This window comes from Pimephales promelas, chromosome 5 (genome assembly GCF_988280905.1).
Source record: "Pimephales promelas chromosome 5, fPimPro1.hap1.1, whole genome shotgun sequence".
Classification (NCBI taxonomy): Eukaryota; Metazoa; Chordata; class Actinopteri; order Cypriniformes; family Leuciscidae; genus Pimephales; species Pimephales promelas.
In genome coordinates this window covers 11,603,260-11,629,845 of record NC_142773.1, presented here as the reverse complement: position 1 = coordinate 11,629,845, position 26,586 = coordinate 11,603,260, and the positions used below count along the sequence as shown (strand labels likewise).

The 26,586-nt window shown below is 36.3% G+C and overlaps 1 protein-coding gene across 1 annotated transcript in view; it reads left to right on the top strand.

Annotated features, from left to right (window-relative positions):
* Positions 1–26,586, top strand: part of dis3l2 (DIS3 like 3'-5' exoribonuclease 2) — a 61,299-nt gene that overhangs the window by 16,043 nt on the left and 18,670 nt on the right. Inside the window, exons 4-15 of the mRNA XM_039649527.2 lie at positions 4,968–5,021; positions 5,254–5,355; positions 8,990–9,128; positions 10,803–10,891; positions 12,134–12,363; positions 12,463–12,636; positions 14,109–14,188; positions 14,296–14,408; positions 21,034–21,141; positions 21,316–21,549; positions 25,646–25,725; positions 25,874–26,057. Coding sequence (XP_039505461.2) covers positions 4,968–5,021; positions 5,254–5,355; positions 8,990–9,128; positions 10,803–10,891; positions 12,134–12,363; positions 12,463–12,636; positions 14,109–14,188; positions 14,296–14,408; positions 21,034–21,141; positions 21,316–21,549; positions 25,646–25,725; positions 25,874–26,057 — 1,587 coding nt within the window. The remainder of the gene's footprint in view (positions 1–4,967; positions 5,022–5,253; positions 5,356–8,989; positions 9,129–10,802; positions 10,892–12,133; positions 12,364–12,462; positions 12,637–14,108; positions 14,189–14,295; positions 14,409–21,033; positions 21,142–21,315; positions 21,550–25,645; positions 25,726–25,873; positions 26,058–26,586) is intronic.

The following is a 26,586-nucleotide window of genomic DNA, read 5'->3' as shown; positions in this document are numbered from 1 at the left end:
GTGTAGGAAATTAAAGGTTGGTGTCATATTTGATGATAATCACGATTACGGTGAGGGATCAGTGATAACCAGAATGCAACCAACGGAGAGAGCCATGCAAAAACAGAGTGATGTTAGCTGATGACCTAGCAAAAGGGCTTGCCACAAGGGGGCGCTTTCCTCTAAGTGGTCATCAGAAGCTGCTAAGACTTAATTCTGAATTTTAAATTCAAACGTGGTTTGAACCAAATTCAAAACAAGTGCACACAGTCAAGGTAAAGAAAATCATGTTATTACAACGAGGCTGTAAATTGCACATGCATTGAAAGTTAGAGAAACTAGTTCAAAATTTCAGTAAGAAAATAGGAATTTTCTAACAGAGAATTTTGAGGAAAAGATGACCTAGCTGTTAGTGTCCACACGATGGCGCCACTGCGCTCACACGGGGTAAAGTCAGGACACCGGTGGAAATTTGATACTGCAAAGCACTCAGGGGCGCACCCTAGTGTCTGGCAGTAGTATTACAACCACCTGCTGCCCCTGTGATATTCTCAGCGGGAGAATAATCACAAATATTACGGAATTTTAAATCTCGACGGATTTCTTTCCGGTACTATATTTTACAAGCACGTTTGGCAGGATTTTTTCTTTTCGCTGCGTTGTGCAAAAGAAAACAGGAATTACTCGTCTGTTTCAAAACTCCAAATAACATTTATCACAACTAGTATTAATGATTGGAATGTTTTCAGTTTTGGATTTTTTGGTGCTATATTTGTTTAAAACACGTTCGCAGGTTTTCTTCGCTGCATTGTGCAAAGGAAAACAGGAATTACTCGTCTGTTTCCTGCTCCAACAGGCATATATCAAATAGCACTTATGATACTATGCTTGGCGGTTTTATACATTGAGTAGCTAAGTCAATGTTTTTTTCAACCAGGAGCTTATCGTTACTCTAACGATTATAATAAGGCCTTTTAAGAACAGTAAAAGAGCATCGTTTTACCGTATCTTGTCTTCGACACTATTCGGAGAATTTCGTCCGAACAGTGGAGTTAAAATTATTAAAAGTGTCGTTTATGCACAGAGGTTTCTCTTCCATCTGTGCCAGAACAAATTTAATACTATGGAAACTGCAGTTTATTTTTAACAATTAACAGTGACTAAAATGTTTGAACATTTAGCAGCTTGTTAAATGTGCTTGACTGAGGCGGCTTTCGTGCCCAGCTCAATCATATCGTGAGTTCGCAAAGCGTTCACTCCGATGCGCGCGTGTAATATTAAATATTACATAAACAATATTAAATAACAATATACACATTAGCTTGAAATTGATTGCTCATAAACAAGTTTGAAATGCCCGCATTCTCCACCATAAATGTAAAGACTCTGGGTCGGTTCTGATCAGGGGGGAATTTGCATATCATAATTAATAATTGATAATTAATAATTATTCATACAGATTTGGATCAGACCGGTCTTACATGTTAATTTATTAATTTTACCCATATGCATACATGTGCATCCCCGCAATCCACCACAAATTAATTGTAATTGATTGCAAGGACCACGTTTTACAAGACAGGTAAAATCAATTAGCTCAATTAAGTTATATAGCTTGTGAAAACAAATTCTGTGGCCACTAGAATCTGCCTTCCCTGCCATATAACCAAATACCCTCTTAGGTATTTATAGTTCTGTAAAGCGTGTAGCTTTAAATCGACATTTCATTGACCCGTATCATGCGCAAGACAATCAGTCAAGGTAAGCATATTTTGTATTTAATAAAGTTCCTACTTAAGCATTCACTACGTTACAATGATACATGTATTTACAAACATTAAAACACAAACTAAGACGACGCAGAGCGTTTAGACAATGGATACGCGCAAGTTAAGTGAGTTTGAGAGAGAGAGTGAGAGAGAGAGTGAGTTGTAAGAGAGAGAGAGAGTTACGTTCATCAAAACAGTCAGTTAACCTTTCTTGACACCCCAAAACATCTTCTTAATGCTTCTTAGAAGCTCTAAAAGAAGGTATACTTGCAAGGCACATGTGGTCTGTGTGAGTCGTGGGCTCGTTGCTCGACCCGTTCGGGCCACGTGTCGGCTAGAGGTGCGCCGGTCCGGCGCGCGTGCGTCACGTGAAGCGCGGCCGCGGCATGTTGGCGCGGCCCGTCCCGGCTCGTTCATGGCTGCTTTGTTCCGTGGGGAGTCACGTGGCGTTCGTCGGCATTTAGCGCCAGTGTTTGAAAGGCTGAGAGTCTTTGAGGTGACGTTACCCGAGGAGATAGTTCGGCAAAGTCCACTTCCTTTCCTGGAAGACGAACTTGGTAGTCCACTTGAGGAAAAGATGAAACTTTTAGACGAACAAAAGGAAAGACCCATGGTTGGATCAGAGTCCCGTGAGGTTTACATGTTGAGCGCTGGAAAGTTCAGAAGAGAGAGAGGGCGGACCTGCGTTCTCACATTTATCACCTTGGAGAAATCCATCCCCTTCCTGTTGGCTTGAGCCAATCGGAGAGTGGATATTACACGCGAGAAGCCTTCTTTTATGGTCCTTTTTATGGTCCTTTGTTCCTCAGCGCGCGCTTCTCGTGGAAGGGGGTGTGTTCTATAATAACAATTTGATCTTCATTGGCAGTAAAACGAATTAAAAATACACTTTACTTTACATCTCTATGCATATTCGAGTGTTTCATTCAATAAGCATTCTAGAGATATCAAGGAACATTATGTTATATCAAAGGAATATACACTTATGTTTCAAATGCATGACGAAGGTATTTTTAATTCCTATTTAAACTGTGACCAAACAAAGTTATTTCACTGTGACATGGGGAAGACACATATACACAAAAACCATTGAATACCTTTGTTAAATGTCTTTAAAACCAAAAGAGATGTATTTCTCTTTGTTCAGAGACATTAGTTTGTCCACATTCCATTGGTCCCATAAAAGTCTTGTAACTCGATGCCACTGAGGTACGTGGATGAATGTGTATGTGTGTGTGTGTGTGTGTGTGGTATAATTCGCCTGGCCAAGATTCATTACAAGGCCAAAAAAATGGAGTCCACTATCCAGCGGGACAGTCTTTGCTTTGTGACCGGAAGCCCTTTGGTGTGGCCACCAAAGCATACGAAGAGCTGCTCCAACTGCCTAAACTGGGCTCTATATATATATATGAAGAGTTCAGATGCAAAAGCCTCTAAATGCCATTTGAAATTTTCTTCTAAAATGACCATTTTTATCAAGCTTGTATATTTAAGTTCAGTAATTTCACTTAAATGACAATTAATAGGTAATCTTCATTGCCATTTAAGTGAAATTACTGAACTTAAATATACAAGCTTGATAAAAATGGTCATTTTAGAAGAAAATTTTAAATGGCATTTAGAGGCTTTTGCATCTGAACTCTTCATATATATACTCTTAGGGCCCGGACAGGGAAGAGCACGTGTAGTTGTTGCTCGTCCAGAAAGCGAAATTACTTGTGCTCTGAATGGAGTAGAGAGCGATTAGCCGGCCACAGTGAGACTCAACCCTCCCCTCTTACTTCCTGTATGATCAGGGTTGCGCAGGTTCCAGCGTTATTTTAGGCCAGGGTCCCTGACACTTAAGCCCAATTTATACTTCTGCGCCATGTGCACAAGTGCACAAGGGTCGTTGTGACATGAAAACCTGAAAAATCAAAAATATTATTATTTTTTTAATATAAACGGATTAAATATATTTTCATAAATGCTTCAAATAAATGCTTTTTTTTTTTTTTTTTTTTTTTTAACAAGCATATTTAGTTACTTATCATTACCCAGACAGTTTTATTATCATAGTATGAAATATATATTAGTCAACATTCGGAGTGGATCAAAACCTTTCATCAAAGTTATCCACAAGTTTCCGAGGGGCGCTCCTGTAAAAAATAAAGTGGGTGAAACTTAAGGTGAGGCGGCGGAAGTAGCATTGCAATGGTATTTTGTGTGTTAGCGAAGAGGCTAGCTGTTTTTCAGAGAATTATTTTACTATTTAAAGACCCAAATCTTTATGAGAGATGTCGTTACGGAGCTCAGGGACAACATGTGCTGTTCGCGGTTGTATGTATAACCAGACTAAACTAATTCAGTGGCTTAAACGTGATGCGTTGAAACGTTTTGAACATAAGCTGAAAACGAAATCAGAGTGATCCTGCCAACGACTGTAGTTTCCATCACCTCCCAAAAGACGACGAATCTTCCTGTGTACATTTGTTTAAATTCTTAATATTCTCTAAACTCTATCAGCATGTGATTGGCTGTTCGCTACTTATGTTACACCTAAACTCAGGATCAAAGCCTGTGTTGACAGAATACCAAATGTGCCAGTTAATGTATTCAAGTAGCACATTAATTTATAATTTTGAATAAACTCCAAAGCACAATGACTAAGTGTGTATTTTTTTATTTTAATTGTTTGTCAGCTCGCACAACTGTCTGTCACCATGCCTTGATGAGTATTGATTATTAATAATGTTATTAGTATATATAATACTCCCAATCAACTACTGCGTAGGGTAAAGGTACTGTTATTTCACCCTTTTGAATTTCGTTGAGGTTGTGTTCCCACATCGTTAGCTAGTTTGGATCGCTATAACTTGAATCACTGTCAACTGTTGAATGAACGAGTGTCAAGCATGTCAAGTCGCGCTTTGTTTACTTCGAACCTGAAGTCACGCCCACTTTTGACGCAAGGCCTCATGGGGCGTAGGAAACTTGTGGATAGATGAATTTTGAACAATACCCGTTCTTATCTTCGGATAAACTTTTTTCATCCATTTCCAATGTTAACTACTGTAATATATGGAGGGATTCTTTAATGTTTTACATCTTTTAAATAATGTAATATTAAAATATCAAGTACACTGGCTTTTTACGTATTCTTATAGAGTGAAATCTCAGAATGGAAAACTATTTAAACACTCATCATATTTAAAATGTTTAAATGTCATTCTCTTTAAGGGAGCACTGAGGATAAATCCTAAGAAGTACAAGGAAGCTTTTGTCCCATCTCCTGTGAGTATTCTTTTTTTCACCTTTACACATACTACATTTACAGTATAACCTGAAGTTGAGCATGCTATCAAACGTAAATGGTTGCTAGAATAAACATGGTTCTCATTCAAAAGTAACTGACCAAATATTATTGAATTGTTGTAGTTGTTGCTTTGTCAGTGTCCTAATTCTGATAACTTGTAACTCTCTTTTGTGAGTGATTTGCAATTGTGAAGTTGATTTTTTTCTGCAGGATGGGTTAGCCGATATCTTTCTAGATGGAATTGCAGCTCGTAACAGGGCTCTCAATGGAGATGTTGTCGTGGTGAAAGTTCTCCCCCCTGAACAGTGGAAGGTACTTCATCAAAATGGACATATCATAAATACAGCTGTGTATTGGTAGTGAGATAATATTTAGTGGTTTGGATAGTTTACTGCTTTAGTATTTTTAGGTTATTAGATTAAGTTTGTATAGTTTTATTGTCCAAAATATTCAATAGATTCAAAGAGATTGTCAAAGTCAATATTTACAGCTTTGACCCTTCTTCATAACCTCTGCAATTCGCTCTGGCATGCTGGATTGATATGGCATGCTTCTGGGCATGCTGGATATCAGCTTTGTGGGCTATTGTTTGTGCTTCTCGCCTTTTGATGATTGACCACAAGTTCTCTATGGGATTAAGATCCGGGGAGTTGGGGAGATCCACTTCATTATCACTTTTTCCTTGTGACATGGTGCTCCATCATGCTGAAAATGCACAGATCATAACCAGATTGCTCCTGGATTGTTGGGACAAGTTGCTCTTCTTGGAAGTTTTGATAACATACTTTATTCATGTTAGTGTTTTGGGGCAGAATTGTGAGAGAGCCCTCACCCTTGGATGAAAAGGATGGTCCCACACATGAGCCCACATATGGATGGTCTCATGATGATTCACTGTTGGCACGACACAGGACTTATAATAGCGTTCACCTTTTCTTCTCCAAATAATTGATTTTCTGGATGTCCCAAACAGTAGGAAGGGTGCTTCATCAGAGAAAATAACTTTGCACCAGTCTTCTGCTGTCCAATCCTTGTACTTCCTGCAGAATTTCAGTCTGTTCTTGATTTTTTTTTTCTTGGAGAGAAGTGGCTGAACACTCTGGGGTGTTCTGAAGCCTTCTTCACTGCAGTTGAACCTATGTCCTTGAAGTTATTGAGGATTAAATGTCTTTCCCCATCTTTCTCTGGAGGTAACCATTGCTACCACTTGAACAAAATGATTGGAAGAACCTCTTCCCTCCTTTTTATAGTTTCATTTTATAATCCAATCAGAATGATCGAGTGATTTCACCTAGTACTTGTTTATATTTTCCCATGTGCTGATGATCTGATTAGTGAAATCATGTTAGCTAACACACACACACAGTGGATATAAAAATTTTCACACCCCTGATAAAACAGCTGTTTTTTATGTAAAAAATAATTGTCATATCAGAATGCACTTTTGCACTTTTAATCTAAACATTACAACCCATGCAATGCCACAGAAAACCAAAGTGACATATTTTAGAAAAAAGGAGAAAAATAAAAACTTAAAATAACCTTACTGCATGAGTGTGCACACCCTATTATAATTGGATATGTAGATGTGTTCAGAATTAAAAAAATATCAAACTCTTGAAATGGTACACGCCTATTTTCACCTGAGGTGACTGATAAATTCCAAATAAATCTCAGCTGTTCTTGAAAAAAAATTCTGACATCTTCATGGTTGCATTCTACTACATGAGCCATGAGTCAAAAATAGCTTGCGGAGCATCAATGGGATATTATGGTTGATAGCTATTGTGAGGGCTATGGAAAATTTCCAAGGCATTATAGATATACTATGGAACACAGTGAAGAAGTCATTGACAAGGGAAGAGAAAGTATGGCACAACAGTGACATTATCAAGAACAAGACTGAATATTTTAGCCAATATTGTAAAAGGTATGTTTGGCGCAAAAACAACACATAAGGGGCCTCATTTATAACCCTTGCGTATGCATAAACAGCCCTGAAATAGGCTCAAGCCACTTCCGACGCATTTGTTGTGATGTATAAAAACAAATTTGATGGGAATATTTGCGCACCTTCACGCAAACCCTGACCCATGTAAACAAACGTTTTGGAGATGGAGCAGTTTGGCGACACCGACGGTGAGCTGGAGTTAAATGTCTTTTTGGTCACTTTTAGACAGAAAATCGAAAGAGAATTATACATGCAGAAAGATAATACAAATATATTTTCACTCACCAAGCCTATTACTTGAAGCAAATATCCATCTCTTCATAAATGTCCACACCAGCGAGCGCTTTGGGTTTAGTGAAATGGTTTAGCCCGTTTAGTGAAATATATGATATATAGCCTATAACGGCAGATGAAGTAAAACCGTAAATCTTCATTATGAGTCCTAATCGTAAATACAGTGCATGTCCACAATAACAGTTTAAATAAATAAATAAAATGACTTGCACTGTTTTACTTCAGATTTAGATTAATTATGCGTTCTCATTAATGGGGTTAAACACACAAGGATAGACTACTAAATTATTTTTATTAATGTAATGTGATGGCACATCTGTATTTAATAAAACTTAAAGTTTTAGAGGACATATTACGTACTAGCATATTACAAATATCTCAGTTAATTAGAGGTTCAATAAGCTGCATACATGATAAACATAAAAGATGTAGCAAAGACTTTTTAAAAATCTATTAGGTTGCATAATACATTTCATGCTGCATGCATACTTCTGTATGCTTATTATTTATGTCTATGCTCTATGACTTGTTATTTTTAGTACAGCAGAGCAAATGGAAGTTTGCTTTTTGAATTCTTTAGCTATATAAACATTCTGCATATCAGAATTGGCAACAAAGCTATAAAGCTTTAATGAGGGTAGATGCGTGCATGTGTGGGCAGTTGTGTGTCAGGAAATCTAAACTGCTGCTAGGCAGTTTTTGTCAAGATGAAAATAATCAGCAGCATAGGAAAGCAATTAAACACAAGAAAATGTAGCTATTACACCCTAAAGGCACATTTCTTCTTAGATTTGCAGAGTCATGTAAGGTTATCACTATCATCTGAAATCCAAATAAGAGAAGGGATCAAAACCAAGAGTCTGCCTGACTGGTCTTTCAAAGTGCCAACAGAGGAATTAAAACAAAATCTTAGGTCCTCATGGCTGATATTTAACGTCCAAAATTTATCAAGGGTAAAAGTTGTGTTATTAAAGCCATGAGGAGCACAGTTTTTTCAACTTGGGTTGGGACGGAGGGTCAACTTGGGTAGTTGCTACTAATTTCATTTCTTTCAAGCAGAGACTTTTATTTATAAATATGAGGTAGGTTTGCTGAAGGTGGTTGAAAATAAAATTTGCAGGACAGTGGTTTCCCAGGAGCAAGGTTGAAGACCTCTGCTAGAATGTCCTTCATTTTCCTTTGAAGTTGGCAATCATACATGCATGAAACCTGTGCTTGCGGAAAAAATCCTCCACAGATTTCCGCAAAGTAATGAAATTCTGTAGATTCTCTGCCCTTTTTGTGTTTGTTAATTATTTTAGTGAATGAGCTAATGTTTTCTTCTTCCAGTAGTGTAGTTTTCTCATCTCCATTTCACATTATTTTGCATGTTTAAGTCCAAGAAGCTAAATTACACAAATTTCCTCCCACAATTAGTACTACAAAATGTGGAAAATAGTGCACAATCGAGCCTATTAATCAGTCATGTTTTCATACTATTAAGACCATACATTTACTGTCAAATAAAAGCAAGTAGTATACAACTTTTTGTATTAATATATACAGTATATATATATATATATATATATATATATATATGAATGCATGTTGAATGTATTACTTGTAGTTTTGTACAGTATGTAATTCTGTATAATCAAAATGAATTGTGAGAGACAATAACCGTCATTGACATGCAAAATGTGTGTCACATTGTGTACACAGGCAGTCAATGGAGATATAAATGAGAGAACTCTATCCGGTCAGAATGCACCAAAGGCTCCTGATGTCATTGTGGAGGCCCATTACAATGAAGAAGATGAGGTGATCAGTAAAATGAAGAATGCCAATCTCTATGATAAAGGTAATGAGCTTTTCCTGCAGGCACAATGTTATGTTGCCTCTTACTCAAGGTTTTGCTGATAAGTGCTAATTTAGTTGTATTTATTAGTTTTACTCTTTCACCATGATTTAAGTTTAAATGAATAAATAAATAATGTATTATGTTACATGTTGTAATTGAAACTTGTGACAAATTTGTAACTAGATAATCAAAATTTGCCTTGTTAGCATTTAATTGGTTTGGTCAGTCCTGTGCCAATTTTCTTTTAGTTGTTAATGCATCTCACACAACCATAGTTTAAATGCATGGCAAAGAATTATTCTTTATAAATGTAAAGGATTCTCCGATGCAGTGGATCTTTAATATATATATATATATATATATATATATATTAGTAATATATCTTGAAACATGTGCAGAAAATATATGCTATATGCTTATAGTGCAGAAAAAAGTTGAGTCACTCATTGAGGATTAAACAGCCAAGAGCTGTGATCTTTTTTTTTTTTATCTTTATCAAGCCCAGATATCTTTGTTTGCACATGCCTCCCCAAGACGTCTACATATTAAATTATTAAGCATCTGTAGCTCAAAACATGGCAACAGATTCCAGAGTGTCAAGTTTGATACAGGGCATGTGGTGACTGAGGTGAACAGGGAATGAAAGACATCATTGTGTTTGCAGAATGAATGAGCTATTCACCTCTTTCCAAAAACCAAGATCTTCATGACTCATTGTTATCCTTAAATTACCCATGTGTTGCTGTGGAACAATTGAATTTTGCTTACAATTGATGTAAAAAAAAATAATTTTGCATAATCATTCCAAGGCTTTAAATGTAATAAATGAATTCATTTATTTAGCCCATGAGGAAGGATGCAAACAAATTATTCCTTTAACCTGATACTGTACATACAACTACTGGTAGCCAACTAAAATATTGATTTGCTGTGCTGGCCTGCGGTAACAATAAGTTTGGCTTTGTTTTCTTGATAGCTTTCTGTCCCAAAGACCCAAAAGTCAAACTGAGATTTGTTCAGCCACTTTGTAGTTGTTAGCAGGCAGAGCTGCATGTCATTGGTGTAGTAATAGTAGGAGAACTTTGTTCCAGAATGATTTGTCATAATGATGAATGAATATTAAAGGGCACCTATTATGCCCCTTTTTACAAGATGTAATATTGGTCTCGGGTGTCCCCAGAATGTATTTGTGAAGTTTCAGCTCAAAATACCCCATAGTTAATTTATTATAACCATTTGAAAATGTCATTTTGGGGCCTGCTTAAAAATGAGCTGTTTCGGGGACTATACCACCTTAAATGCAAATGAGCTGCATTTGACTAGTAAAATGCTGCCATTTGACTAGTAAAATGTGACTTAGTAAAGTGCAAAGTGCAGTTCTTGCCAGTGTAGAGACGTTAGGCTGGAGAATCTTAACCTTGCTAAGATGAGGGAATCACTTGTTAATCTCCCCAAAGTGTTTAATAATTATAAAAATTGGTTCTATAAAACTGTCTATTACCTTTGACAGGTTTAAACTTTTTTTTTCAAAACAAAAAAAATCTGAATCTATTGAGTACTTTTCCATTTTTTATATAAAAATTCAACAAATTACATTGATTACACACAAGTGTCAGAAAATAAAATAGAAACTTGCAATCAAATCTTGCTATAACTTTTTTTTTCCTGATTTAGCCCCCATCACAACACACTCTGTCAAACATGCTAATGTGTGCTTCACTTCTGGTTCAAGTTCAGAGAGAGCTATGCAAAGGACTGGAAAGGTAAGCAATTTGTTTGAAAGGATATGCATTTTATTTTTAAGTAATTATTATTCATGACCGTTATAAATAAAAATGCATTCAGATGCTTTAGAAATTCAGACAATTTACCAAGAATTTTCATTTAAAAAGTTGGCTTTTGTAATAGATTAAAACAATGTTGCACTTTTTTTCCCTGTTTGGAATAATGTGCTAGCCTGGTAATACCAGACTCTGCTACTTCAAATTAGCAGAAGTAGGAAGTCTGATGTAGCCAGGCTAATAATGTGCATCACTGATGAATAATGCACAAAAAATCAGGAACATTTATTAAAGGGGTCCTATAATCTCTTTTTCCAAAGTCTTGATTTTGTTTTTGTGGTCTACTAGAATATGTTTTCATACTTAAACGCATTATTTTTCACATATTTTACATTATTACAGCTCTCTCACCTGGTTGACCGTGTAATTTTGATGAAGCCCCTCTTTCCGAATTGTGCTTTTGATTGGCAGAGCTTAGCGCATGTTCGGGAAATGTCACACCCCTTCGTAACCACAAGCTCTACTCAGATGTAAATATTAACAGTGGCGTGAATTTCAAACCAATTCGACCCCAATTCAGACCCTAAAAATGTTAACGAACAAGAGGATCGTGCTGAACGATTTTAAATCCGGACTTTGCAAACACAGATTTCATTGCGTATAGCCTGCATTGTACTCGCTTCTGGAAGCTGTTGTCCGTAAAATGTGTAGGGAACAGACAAACGTTGAGATTAATATTCAGGAACGGTGTTAAAAATACATTTTAACCTCTCTAAATTCATCAGCCTTCTGACAAACTGCGACAACAACTCTTCCTCTTCTCTAAACCATCCCAACATGTCCGCACTTTGTTGCGTGTTCCCAGGGGCTGGGTTTATGTAAATCTTTGGGATTGTGATGTCACGAACTCTGGAAGAAGCTTGTTGTAGTCCATACCAGAGGTTTGTTTAGTCCTTAAAAAGCAATTTCTGTCCTTTGCATTGAACTTTGAGCATCGTATCTTTGCAGATGTTCTTTATGCTTAAACAACATTACACATTAACTAAAGTTAAACAATTTTAATCATAATCAAGGACCCCTTTAAGAAAGTAAATGGGCTGATGTTTTTTTTGTTTTGTTTTTTAACTTCATGTTGTCGATATTAAGTTTGAAGATCGTCCAAAATTAGCATGCCTTTTTTTTTATTCTTTTGCGTATAATTGTCCATGGATGTTGTCATTTTAGGTTGTATTCATTGTTGAGAAGAAGCACTCAAGAGCAGCATCAGGCTTCCTCAAATTTCTTCCCAACAAGAATTTTGCTATGTTCTCTCCTGTGGACCATCGGATCCCGAGAGTTAATGTGCCTCTCGCAGATTGTCCTGCAGACTTTATCTCCAGACCTGGAGACTATGAAAACACACTCTTCATCTGCCGAATAACACAGTGGTCAGCAGACAACAACTTTGCTGAAGGGTGAGATCTGGGTAACCTGTATTTCTTCCAAATTATGAGCTTTACATTGGCTGTTGTGATTAATAATAGCATTTCTCAATGTTGTTTTTCTGTTTTAAGGCGGCTTGCAAAAACTTTAGGGCAAGCAGGTGAAATAGAGCCGGAAACAGAAGGCATCCTGACTGAATATGATGTGGACTTTTCAGAGTTTTCCAAGGAGGTCTTGAATTGTCTTCCCCAAGATCTGCCGTGGAGCATCCCTGATCATGCGCTCTCTAAAAGACGAGATCTCAGGTAACCTACTACCTAGGGATGCACCGAATATTCGGCCGCCGAAAATTTTCGGCCGAAAATGGCCCAAAAGTGCATTTTCGGTTTTCGGCCGAAAGACTTTTATCACCGAAACAATACGGCCGAAATGTTGTGATGACGCAAACAGAAACCGCGACCTGCACGTGCTTGTCTGAAGCAACATGTCTGCGGTGTGGAAGTATTTCAGTGCATCTGAACCCGCGAGGAGACGGAAACCTTGTTTATCCACCTATATCTGCTCTAAACAATGCGTGCCGCCATGACGACGAATCCGGTTGCGAGCGGGTCAAGATGTCTGTGGAGACTCGCGCTGCGGAGGCAGGCGAAAGTATAAACAAGGCAGCGCGAGTCTCCACAGACAGCGCGCGCACCGCTTTTGACCCGCTCGCAACCGGAGTCGTCGTCATGGCGGCACGCATTGTTTAGAGCAGATATAGGTGGATAAAACAATAAATAAGACTCGCGCTGCGGAGGCAGGCGAAAGTAAACAAGGCAGTGCGAGTCTCCACAAACAGCGCGTGCATCGAGGCGTTTATACTTCGTTGCGTGTCTTGTTGTACTATTCCTTGAAACGACAGGGGACGACTCAAGTAACTGTCCTCTAACCATCAGGAATCGGTGAGAAGAAGACCGATAAATACATGACAATGTTTATTTTTTAGTATTCCACCACCAATAGAAAAAAAAACCTTGTAAAACCCAGTAAACCCTGAGATTGTTGCTTGTTACATTACAAAAAAAATATGTATATGGGAACATGTATGTTTAGAACTAAATTAATGCTCTCTTAAATATTTTCTACATTCACTAAACATGTTTCATTAAGTTTCATGTACATTTGTATTAAACATGGACCATTGTTCATTTAAAAAGGCTTTTTATGCTATTGTATGCTACATTTTTAAAATGTAACTAATTTAGACGTGCAAACTGGGTGCTAGTGTGATGAGAAGTTTGCGCTCGGCTTTGTTTTTGAGAGAACATTTCATTTTAAAACCTTTCTGCAGGCCAGTAGATTATTATTTAGTGTACACATGAGTGGGTCAAGTTAAACATTTTAGTTTGAATTTTATTTTATACTGTGCATTGTGCTAAATAAATATTTGCATATATTGTAATTGATTTATTCTTTGAAAATGTTATATTAATTTATGCAATTGCAATGCCTTGATTTTAGTAAAGTTTGTACACAGTCATAGCCATAAAAGTAATGATACTAATAATTGGCATCATTTATTTCGGTGTTTCGGTTTTCGGCCTTGGTTTCCTCTTTTTCGGTTTTCGGTTTCGGCCAAGAATTTTCATTTCGGTGCATCCCTACTACTACCCTGTCCCTGATCTATACATTTTCACGTATTATCCATTATTTGTATGTAAAGTCCATCTGAAATGTAATTTTAATTAACATTTTTATTATTTGGTTCTGATTTTCGGATTTTTTTTTTTTTTTAAAGAAACGAATGCATATTTACCATCGACCCAGCTACAGCCAGAGATCTGGATGATGCACTGTCCTGCAAACAACTCTCAGATGGTATGTGTGCTGCCTTTGATATTAAAGTTCTTTTAAAAAGTTCATTACGCTTGAAAAAAAACTATTTATGATTTAAAAACATGGTTTTCTTTTCTCTCCTCATGTAGGTAATTTTGAAGTTGGTGTTCATATAGCTGATGTGAGTTACTTTGTGGAGGAAGGAAATGCCTTGGATCAAATAGCTGGCCGAAGAGCCACAAGTGTTTATCTTGTCCAAAAGGTACGAGTTTGATTTTCCAAACAATTTGAAGTGATTTAAATTTCTTGCAGCAATGTTGCAGCGCAGAAAATTGTTTAATTTTTACGGGTGTAGCGATTCACTTGATTCGATTTAAAATGCTAAGATTAAAAGAATAATTTTGATAGTGATTCAATGATTTGAAATGTGTAAGTCTTAAATGATTACATACACAAATGAATGGAGACGTTGTTTGGCATTGTTCAGACCCTAACAGCTCTCCCTCACAGATGCGTGCTGCACTCTATACCCTCTTTCACTGGATTGTGCTTCATCCTTAGCTCTTATTGATACCGTTTTTGAGCAGCCCATGTTTGATCTCTCCTCTGCATGGCCACTGCTATCACATGAGCAGATGATAGCTCTCTCACAATAGCGCTATAACCTTTTTCAAAGTCAAACCATTGAAAAAGTAGGGTATTCCTATAACAGTAAATAATGAAAAATGCTAAGCAGGTGTATCATTCAGTTGCAGTTTATTATTAAACACTACAAATAATGCATGTATGCCCATTATTCAATCAAAATCCACTTTAGTTTACAGTCAGAATTTATTACACACATTCCATGATGGTTTCTGTTTAAAACCAAACTTTGTTTATCTTAATTTCCTGTTGTTAAGCAGCGGACGAGGTTAAAGCCAAACGGAAAAACAAAATACATATATGAGGAAAAATGCCTTAACAATGGACAAAAGCCCCTGCTCTCTGACCCCATGAAAGTCAGGGTGCAGTATGCACCCTAAATAAGACTCATTAGGGAACTCATTTAAATAATACTATGAATGCACTTAAAAAAATGCAGAATTAAATAGTTAATAGAATCACAAAATCTCATTATTTTCACACACACACACACACACACACACACACACAAATCTTATCAAAAATCTATGATTTGTGAATCTATTTGAATCTAACCAAAGATTCACAGACCTAGTAATTTTAGATATCACTGAATTAAACATTGTTGTAGGCTCCAGCATTTAAATATTTGATGGAGTGACAGTTTTTTGCACATGGACCTTAAATTGCTCTGTAGTTGAAAGATGATCTGTAATTTGTACGAGACTACGAGAGCTATGGTGTGTCCAGTCACATCATGATACAAAATGATACAAAACAAATAACAGAATATTAATACTGTTAGTGATATGATGTATAAAAACTTGCTATGAGAATAGACTGATTTTATTCATTCATCATTTACTCAAATCCACTAGGCCACAGCACTTCCACGTGTCTGCTTGACATATTGTTCTCAATGTTTGATACAATTTTTGTCTCTGCATATAAATGTTGGTTCATAATTGGGTTTATTCTTTCTGCTTCTTGATGCACTATATTGCCAAAAGTATGGGACACCCCTTCAAATCATTGAATTCAGGTGTTCCAATGATTTCCATGGCCACAGTTGTCTAAAGAACCTAGGCATGCAGACTGCTTCTACAAACATTTGTGAAAGAATGGGTTGCTCTCAGGAGCTCAGCAAACTCAAGTGTGGTGCCGTGATAGCTTTCAACTTTCCACCTGTGCAATAATTCTATTTGTGAAATTTCCTTACTACTAAATATTCCACGGTCCGCAGTTAGTGGTATTATAACAAAGTTGAAGCAATTTGGAATAACAGCAACTTAGCCACAAAGTGGTAGGCCACGTAAAATCACAGAGCGAGGTCAGTGCATGCTGAAGCTCACAGTGTGCAGAAGTTGCCAACTTTCTGCAGAGTCAATAGCTTCAGACATCCAAACTTCATGTGGCCTTCAGATTAGCTCTGTCCAAACCTCCTTCCTTTTCCTAAACAACAATATATAGAACTGACAGCCAGTTTTTTTTTACTCTGTATATTGTCAGTATAATGTACGGAAACAAAAAACAAGACTCCTCGCCGTCCACAACTCCCTCTGGAAAGAAAAAGATGAAGCTAGCGAACACTGAGGCCAATCTGACGGACGCCATTGCAGAGGCGCTTTCAAAGCAACAAGTCGCACTTGAATCTACGATTCAAAATGCAATTCGTTTGGCTATGGAGGACGTGAAATCCTTTTTGATCGAGCTCCGCCAAGAAGTGCAATCCCAAACCAACACGGTACGAGACCTGGGTTTGAAGGTAGACCAGATTCAAGGCGAGACGCGGCAGATGAAGAAGGATTTGAACATGTGCACAACAGAGCAGCAAAACCTAACCTTGAAAATTGCGGAGTTAGAAGACAGGTCTCGCCGTAATAATTTACGTTTGGTGGGGCTACCGCAGGGCCGGGAAGGGGATGATCCAACTGGTTTTCTTCAAAAAATGCTTCCTATCTGGATACCCGCGCTGAAGAGGAAGGGATCGATCGAAATAGACCGCGTGCACAGAATCTATGGCTCCGGTAAATCCCGCACTTTGATCTTTCGCGTGCTACGGTATCAGGATCGACAGGCGATTCTTCAGGGAGCCAGGGAGGTGGCGAAAACCGAACCAATTCGTGACCAAGAGTCCACACTGCGTTTTTTCGCCGACTACAGTGGGTTTACCTCCCGTAGACGTCAGGCCTTCGGAAGTATCCAAAAGGAACTGCACGCTCTGGGAATTCCCGCCACTCTTCGTGGCAGCTTTGGTGGTAATCAGCACTCTTTTGATTCAGTCAAAAAAGCGGAGGATTTCTTAGTGGAAACTCGTAGTACTCCTAGATCGGGCACCAGACGTAAATTGTCCTTTTATGTTCCAGAGCCACCTCCAGAGTTTATGGATGAGTAAAATGAGTCAACCGTGATAGAAGTGAGTACGCTGATAATGTAATGTGCTAGCAATGTAACGATCCATTGCAGAGGAGTTTTTTTTTTTTTTTTTTTTTTTTAATCGGTCAAACATTTGTATTTTGTTTTATTTCTTGTATTCACAGAATATACGGCTGTCACTACTGTTTATACTATGCATACTTTGTTATATACTACATACTTCATGTTCAATGGAAGAGAGTGTTTGACGTTCTGTTGAACCACTGTGGATGTTCTCACGGGCCCTTATAATGATGGGGAAATTTGCGGTCTAATGGTTTTTTTTTTTGTTCATGTTTTTTCTATTTGTCTTTTATAATCTTTTAGTTTTGTCACAGGTTAAACAGATATATTTTGGTTTTGCAAATCGTATCTTTGCTTCATTAGACTATGGATAAATTAAAAATTATTTCACTTAATATTAGAGGTCTTAACAGTCCAAATAAGCGAGCTAAATTCTTGATCTACTTGCGCAGGAAAGCGATTGATATCGCTCTAATTCAGGAAACTCATCTAAAGAGAGCAGATGTTCAGAGATTACAGAATAAATTTTATAAAGTTGTAGCCTTTTCCACTGATAACACCAAAACTAAAGGTACAGTTATTTTGATTAAACGTAACTGTAACCTTAAGATTGACTGAGAAAGTCAAGATCAATCTGTCAGACTTGCATATTTTTGTACAAACATTAACGGGCGGAAAATAGCTTTTGTTTCAATCTATGCTCCTACATTATTTGAGACAATTTTTTCCCCACATGTTACTAATCATTTACTTTCATTGATAGACTATTCTCTGATTATTGGAGGGGATATGAATGCGGTGATTGACCCTGTATTGGACAGATCTTCTTCCTGCAGTCAAGTTCAGCTAAATTCCTCATCTGCGCTTAATGATTTCGTAAAAATGCTGAATTTGGTTGACGTTTAGAGATCGGGGAACCCCTCGAGTAGAAATTATACCTTTTTCTCTGCACGACATCTCTCTTTTTCTAGAATAGATTATCTATTATGCTCCAAGGAACTTTTGGACTCCTTTGACCAGACAATTATACTACCAGCTATTCTTACAGATCATAATTCTTTAATGGTATTATTTGAATGTGCTCCATTTGTTGAAAGATCTCCGCGGTGGCGTTTTAATATCTCCCTTTTACAGAACAATCAGTTCGATGAAGACTTCAAAGCCGGTCTATCTGAATTTCTTTAATTTAATATTGGTTCGGTTGAGGACCCTCTTTTTGTCTGGGAAGCAGGTTTAAAGATTCTGGTGTCATCATAATTTTAAAGGTTTAATAGTCATAACGGAATCATAGTCATTTGAATAAGATCGCACGATCATTGTGCGTGATTAATATGTGCCTGTGTATTTTTGTATGTCATATTTGTACCAGATCTCAATAATAGGGCCTAGGGCCCTATTAGGGCCTTAAGACACTGCATATAAAACTCAATGTTATGTCATATATCAAATAACTCGACCGAAATTAAAATCGTTGTGATTAAATACTCAAATGGAACCATGACAATCAAAGATAACAGTTTCCAATTAAATCAACATTAAATGCACTGCTATAATCGCTGCTTTGACATTTATTTCTTTTTTTCATTTTTTTCATCCAGCATTTGGTTTCAGTTCTTATTTTAGTTTGGATTTATAATTTTTTTTTTTTTTTATGGAAAGCTACTGATTATATATATTATTAGCTATATTTAATGGCACTATAACTGTGAATATGACTGTTACAGGTCAGTAGATTATCTGAGAATGGATTAAATTCATAGAATATAGGGGCGGTTTCCCAGACAGGGTTTAAATTAAGCCTGGAGTAGGCCTTAATCTAGAATAGTTAATCATGTTTTAAAAAAATGGCTTTTTGTAACACATATTAAGTACAGATTAGTTACACTTGGACTATGGAGTCCTGAACTAAAATAAATCAGATTAAATTAAAACCAACTGTGCTAATCTGAATTAGCATGACCGACTATAAAACACGGAATGAACCAAGAAAAGCTTAAAATTGCATGGAACTGAGAAGAAAATTCAAAGAAAACAGTGGCATCAGAAAAAGACTGCAATCAAAAAACATTTACTAACAAGAGTAATTAATTTTTATGCAAGATAAATAATCTGCACACACCAGCTATGGAATAAAAGAGAAGAAATGTCGGGAAATCTGTTTGTGTGTGTGTGTGTATATATATATATATATATATATATATGTGTGTGTGTATATGTGTGTGTGTATATATATATATATATATATATATATATATATATATATATATATACGGTCCCACTTTATATTAAGTGGCTTTAAGTACTATGTAATTACATTGAAATTAATAATTTGATACAATGGACTTATTGTGTACATACATGTTTTTACATTGTACTTAGATTTTAAAATTCCAGCATGTAATTACAGCTATAATTAATTTATGTAATTACATTTGTAATTACACAGTTGATCCTCCCCTCACACCTTAACCTACCCTTAAACCAACCCACACCACCACACCTGTCCCTAACCTTACCCATATCACATCTCAATAGCAGCAAAAGTGTTTTACAATACAACAGGGACACAATAATACATTGTACTTATTGTTCAATGTAAGTACCTAGTACTTAAAGCCACTTAATATAAAGTGGGACCCAAAATACATACACATAAAATCAACGATGTACAACTAGAATCAATGGTGTTCTTTAACAATGAATGGTTTTCATTTAAAATGAATTATTCAAACAACTATAATTAATGCTTCTTGTTTATTCTTGTTTCTCCGTTTTCTCATCTTACTAAAATAATTGCATAAAACATCACTTTATTTCAAAATTTACATTTCAGCCCTGTGCAAAGCGTGATGGGAAGTGAATGTCATGTATGACTGGGTTAATAGATTGAAACATATTTCAAAATTAAAACATCAAGTGAAGTCAAAGTGAAGTGACCATTTCAAGTTAGTTTAACATGAACTAATCACATTTTAACAAGAAACCCGATACAAATAAAACATAATTAAATGTTTAAATAATATATTGATATATGTAATGTATGTGTGTATCCAAGTAATGCAGGCGTCTTCTTTGAAACACAATGTTAATCTGAAGTTAAACCTGCCTCCTGGTAGGTTTAATTTACGACTCAATTTAGTCCTGGAGTAACTGTAGTCTTCCTCCAGGAAATCGGCTTATTAAACTCTGGACTAAACTAAATCTAGGACTATTTAAAGCCATGACATAGAAAGCAGATTTTTGTTAATCAGGTTTAAAGGGCCATTTTATTCTAGGACTAGGCTTAATCTCTGTCCGGGAAACATAATGTTAAAATAATATGACCAACAACTCAGTCTCAACATTTTAAGTATTTAGAGAGGGAATGATGATCTGACCTTTTAACTAAATAGTTCTCTCCGAGCACAAATCATCCAAGCACCCCATTCCTAAGAAACATTTGATTTAAAAATATTAAATATTAACTTATAAATAAATTCCTTTGATTGTTAAAAGAATTCCAGGTGCTTTTATGCCAAAAATATTAAAACATTGATATGTTCTTAAGCAAACATGGTTGGTCTTTTTTTTGCCATATTTAATGAGCTGAATGTATGTGTTTATCAATGTTTATACATAAATCTGTTTATCATATAAAGAAAACGTGTCTCTTCTGAAGACTTTAATTAAATCACTCGATTCATGAGGATAAGTAAATTTCAGAATTTCATTTTTGGGTGTACTGTACTATCCCTTTAATATAAGTTGTAGCTTAATTACTCCAGTAGTTAAAAATATTGTTGTTAAATTAAATGTTGGGGACACTTATTATTTTTTTTCTGCAGGTGATCCCCATGTTGCCTCGTCTTCTGTGTGAGGAGCTATGCAGCTTGAATCCTCTGACTGATAGACTGACATTCTCTGTCATTTGGAAGCTTTCTCCAGAGGGAAAGGTACTTTATGACCTCTTATACTCTCATTGAGAACAAATCTCAAAACACAAACCTTTTTGAGGGTGTTACCACCCCCTGTTGTTACAGGGCCTGATAAAGCCCTTTCTCATAATAATTACATTTATAAGTATGTTTCTTTTATTTATAGTACTGTTTCTCTGTGTTTCTCTGTAGATCCTGAGTGAGTGGTTTGGGCGAACTGTCATCTGTTCCTGCATTAAGCTGAGTTATGATCATGCTCAGAGTATGATTGAAGCTCCTGACAAGCACTTTAGTGCTGAAGAACTGCCAACCTGCTCCCCAGATCACAGCATCCACGACATACAAGAAGCCGTCTTCAACTTGCACAACATTGCCAAACAACTCCGAGCCCAGCGCTTTGAGAGTGGAGCTCTCCGGCTTGACCAGGTCAGGCAGACCAGACTTCAGCCTGGACATTTACTGGTTTTCATTTTAGTGAAATACTCTAATACTAAAAACTGTGTCTTATCCCTGCGGTCACACTTTACCGTTCTTTCGTCATACTAAAGTGACACTTTAGTTTAAAAAAAAAAATATTTTGCAATTAAAGTACATTTTTAACATTTTAGTTATGGATGGAAATGTGACCTTGATTGATGTAATGAGTTGATGATGGAGAATGGGTGTAGAATTCTTTCTTTATTTCAAATAAACAGATTATATGATCCACAAATAAATGTAAAGAGATTCACACAATTTAAACAGTCTATTTAAATTAATAGAGTGAGATCCACAAAGATATACTAGTATATAGTATATAATACAAAAATGTATTAAATTCACAAACAAATCAAATGTGCCACACATTTATGTCACAAAAACAACTCTGCCTAACATTCCTTTGTGAATCACTTGCTGTGTATATGTGGATCCCTCCTTTTTCATTTGTAGATCAGCGCATGCATTTGTGTATTTCAAAACATTTCTAGCGTCAAGACGTGCAAATCCACAGATAGGACTCTACCCATCATCTACTTAAGCAAATCAGATAACAGCCACATTGCGCTGACCAATCGCATCATGTTCTCGCTACAACCAATCACGTTTTTATTTACAGTAAGGGCGGTCTCGCCCTGAAATAGCTTTGCTCATCATTCATCTGTATCAGACTTTATAATTTTAATCAACAATATTTTTTCAGAGATGAAAATTAGTTTGAAAGACAAAAATCTGTTGACATTTTCATCAACAAATAAAAACTAGACAAAAATGTTTGGAAGGAACTATTTGGGAAGCGATCCAGTCAGAACTGATAACTGATGTCCTGAGTGTGTGGTAGATGAACACATTTGATTTGTAACATGCGGATCCACCTGGAGGAACATGAGTTGGCTTGCACTTGATGCATGTCTCACAAAACTGTTCAAAAATGTAAACGTCTAGGAGAAAGAGAAGAGAAGACAAATGGCTAGATCTGAATAAGCGTGAGAATTCAAAAGAAAACTATCAGAAAGCTACATTTTACTGAAGTCTCTTTTGTGTCTGAATAGACAAATACACAAAACACTGTCAAAATATCAGTTATAGAGAGTACTCATGTAAACGCAGTCGGTTATGTCTTTAAAGAACGTAAGAATTCTCACGGTTGTGAGAATATCGAATCTGCATCATTGCATCGGATCTGCGCTTTCGTTCTTCGATCTTAAAGGCAGCAGTGTTATAAACCTAATGCCATCTGTGCCCTTAATATTTATCAAACAACAAAAGAAAAAGAGAAAATCATTCACTGCTCTTTAATAGCTTAAATAAAAATGTATTATATTTAATGTCTACAAATAAATGTTTTCTTCTCTAGATTTAGTCAACTCAAATCTTATTATATTTAGACTAAAACTAAAACAATTCAGATGACTAAAATAAGACTAAGTATATCAAGCCAAGCCACATTTTTATTTTTAATGTGCCAGAGAAACGGCACTCTCTGTTATGGGAACAACACTGTACTGGATGCAGAATATCACGTTATTCAAGATAGAACAGAAAGCCTCAAAAAGTAGCTGACTAATAAATAACTGGATTCAACCTCGTGATAAACATGCGAGATCATGTAATGGATGAAATTACTGTCATACAACAGCCAACAGCGTTTCCCGGTACTTCAATCAAGCATTTTAATGACTGATTTGAGCAGCTCCGTGGATCTAACGATCTATTAAGCATTATAAATATTATTTTTAAACATTATTTAAATGTATTACAAAATGATTCCCATAAATGATTCCCGTTTGTACAATGGGTGCTTTTTAAAAGTGTGAAAGGTTGTTTAATTCCAAAGACATTATACATTTAACAGTAAAATGCTCAGCAGACAAAGCGATTTTATTTGATTTTTATTTTTTTTATTTATTAGTTAAAATACTTGATTACACATGTAATATTTCACATGAATCAGACTTAATAGTTTTTGATTGTAAATGTTATTTACAACATCAAAAATAAATGCTTTTTTTTAGCATTGCAAAGTTTTTATTTGCATTATCCACTCACAAAACCCCAGGACACGCTGCAGTGATGCCGAAGCTTGTGCTGTTACATCACTGATGGTTATTTGGTATTATATATGATATTATATCCTATATTTGTGTATGTAACGCAAGCGTGGAGTACTTCAGATGTAGAAAGGGCCATCCGTTTACTGCCAGAGACTCGTCGTGTCGCGCTGCGTCCAGTGTCACTACTGGAACTAAAAAATTATCAGTTTGAGAATCATTGAAAATTTGTTTTTTACTTTTTTTAATGCATGTAAACCCTATGTAGGAGACATCCAAAACCAAATTAGGAGCCTTTAAAATAGCATAATAGCATTTTTGTTTTTTGGCAATGATGCAAAATACGAAATGTCGAATGTTGTAATGTAATGTTATTATGAGAAGTTTAAATATATTTTCGGGCCATCACAGTCTAGTTAATGAATAGGATGCACTGAAATCTCTTTGTGGCGGTCAATGCTGATATTGCGGCCACAAATAAATCAATGAATGGGAAACACTGTGGTTGGTTGTAGTCAGAACATTCTATAATTGATCCGTACACTATACTGTAGCTGTTATATGAAATGTTTTGAAATCCACAAATTCGTGTGGTGATCCACATATGCATAGCAAGCTGTCCATTAATACAGAGGATGTGATTCACAAATGAATGCCAGACAGATTTCTGTTCAACATAAAGAGGTTTTTTTCTTTTGTTTTTTTATTGAAAAAGCTAATTGTATTCATTATACATTTTTTGTGAATCACTTTATATTTATTTGTGGATCATAATCTATTTATTTGGATAGGGTAAAGTAACCTATACATTTATTTTTTGTTCAGATAGATGGATGAAAGTTGGAAAGACAGATGAATATTGGATAAACATAGATCGGTTTACAGGAACAAGCAGTTAGTTTATATAACATGGGAGTGTCTTTCAACATCACTTACTCACCAAAAATCTTTCCCTTACATAATCCCTGTTGTTGTTATTATGAGGAAGTTTCATAAAGATATGAGTACTTTTGCTTGATGTGTCTCAAGTGATGGATCTCTTTGGGTAGTGATTCCCTCAGGGTGTAGAATTCATTTAAGTTATTCAGGGATAATTGTCACTTCCAGCACAAAGCTGTTCACATGCTGTTTTTATTTGCGCCAATCACATAGTTCATGTGTTATGAGTGATCACCAGTACTAAAGGCAAAGCTTTGAGTTTCATCCAAAATATATTTTCCTCATTGATCATCTCACTTATTGATCAGCTTTACTAATAATTTTGGCCAAGAGCCATCCACAAGAAGAGAATGTTTGAGAATAGTTGTGTCTGCTTATTATTGATATTATGCTGAAAAAATTTATTCTTATGTAGGCTTTTGTCTTTTAAAAAATGGCAAGCTGAATGACAATCATTGTGGCACAAATGAACCCTACGAAATCAATCTTGTAGTTGGTAGAGAACATTGGGTGTAGATAATATTTTCCTGCTGCGATTTTCGAAATAAACACTGTCAAATAGGACACTCCTGAGTCCAGATGGACTTTGTCTTTGCTATTGGATAAGAGTCTAATATCTTTGAAGTATATTTTTAGGGACTTTTGTGTTTTTTAAAAAGATGTTTAAAAGTAAGATCAGATGACATTAATAAACACAAATTGGGCTTATTTTGGATATGTTTTTCTTGTTTTTAATTAAAGTAAAGTTTAATTTTGCCAGTTTATGATAAAACATGAGTTTCTAGATGAGGGATGTTTCATGTACTATTTGATACCTACTGTATTAGAAGGCTGTTCAAATATCTATAAGAAAATATGGAAAATCTAAAATTGGACTCTCACTGAACCTCATTGACTAAAAATTGTTTGCAAGTTCCCTTGGATCAGTGCTAATTAATTTATACTCTGAATGAGCCTACAGGGAGTAATTTGCAACTGAATGTTTTTATGATCTTTTTTAATGACAGTTACAGTAATGTTTGTCTAATTAATTTGTTGACATTTTCTGGTTGCAGCTTAAGCTATCTTTCACCCTCGATAAGGAGTCCAGCATGCCTCAGGGCTGTTACATCTATCAGTATCGGGACAGCAACAAGTAAGAATGCACATAAAAACTGTTTGGTTTGTGAGATAAAATGCTCTCCTCTAAGCGGTGTAAGTGGGCAAGCATGCCTTGTCATCTAAAGCCAGCTTTGTTTGGTTTCTGCTTCTGAACAATGAATCACATGACTTGTGTCATACAGACTGGTGGAGGAGTTCATGTTGCTGGCGAACATGGCAGTCGCCCATCAGATCTACCGCACATACCCAGAATTATCCCTACTGCGGAGACACCCGCCACCCCAGAGCAAGATGGTGGATGACCTGCAGGAATTTTGTGACCAAATGGGCCTTGACGTTGACTTCTCCTCATCTGGGGCACTCCATGTGGGTATCTCACACTATGTTAAGAGCATTAAAAACTACTATTGGCAAATTGACTTCCAGATCCAAACCAGGTACATTAACAGACATAAAGTACTGTTAAAGAAAACCTGGACATTCAATCTCCACTTCACAATCAAAAATCCTACATAAAAGTGGATACCCAATTGTTAAATTTGTTAAATTGCTAAATTGGGATTTTTTTTTTTTTACTTCCACAACCATATTATTGCATTCGGACAAACCTGGAAGACCTTTGGGTTGTGCTGACTGTCTTTATAATCATGCCAGCTCTGTGTGTTGCTTATTCGATGTTTGTCAGCAACAAAGTCGAGTGGAATGTTTTGTGTGTGCCGCTGTTTTGTCACGTTATTCATTTTGAGCAACCACACTCATGGTACGTAAAGTGCCTCATGCTCATACTGTTTTGGTGGGCTTTTTATGACGTGTTGCTGAACATCCAAAACAATGGTGTTTGCTGGGATAAATGCTCTCGTTGTGTGTGCATAGACTGCATATGATGGTATTTTGA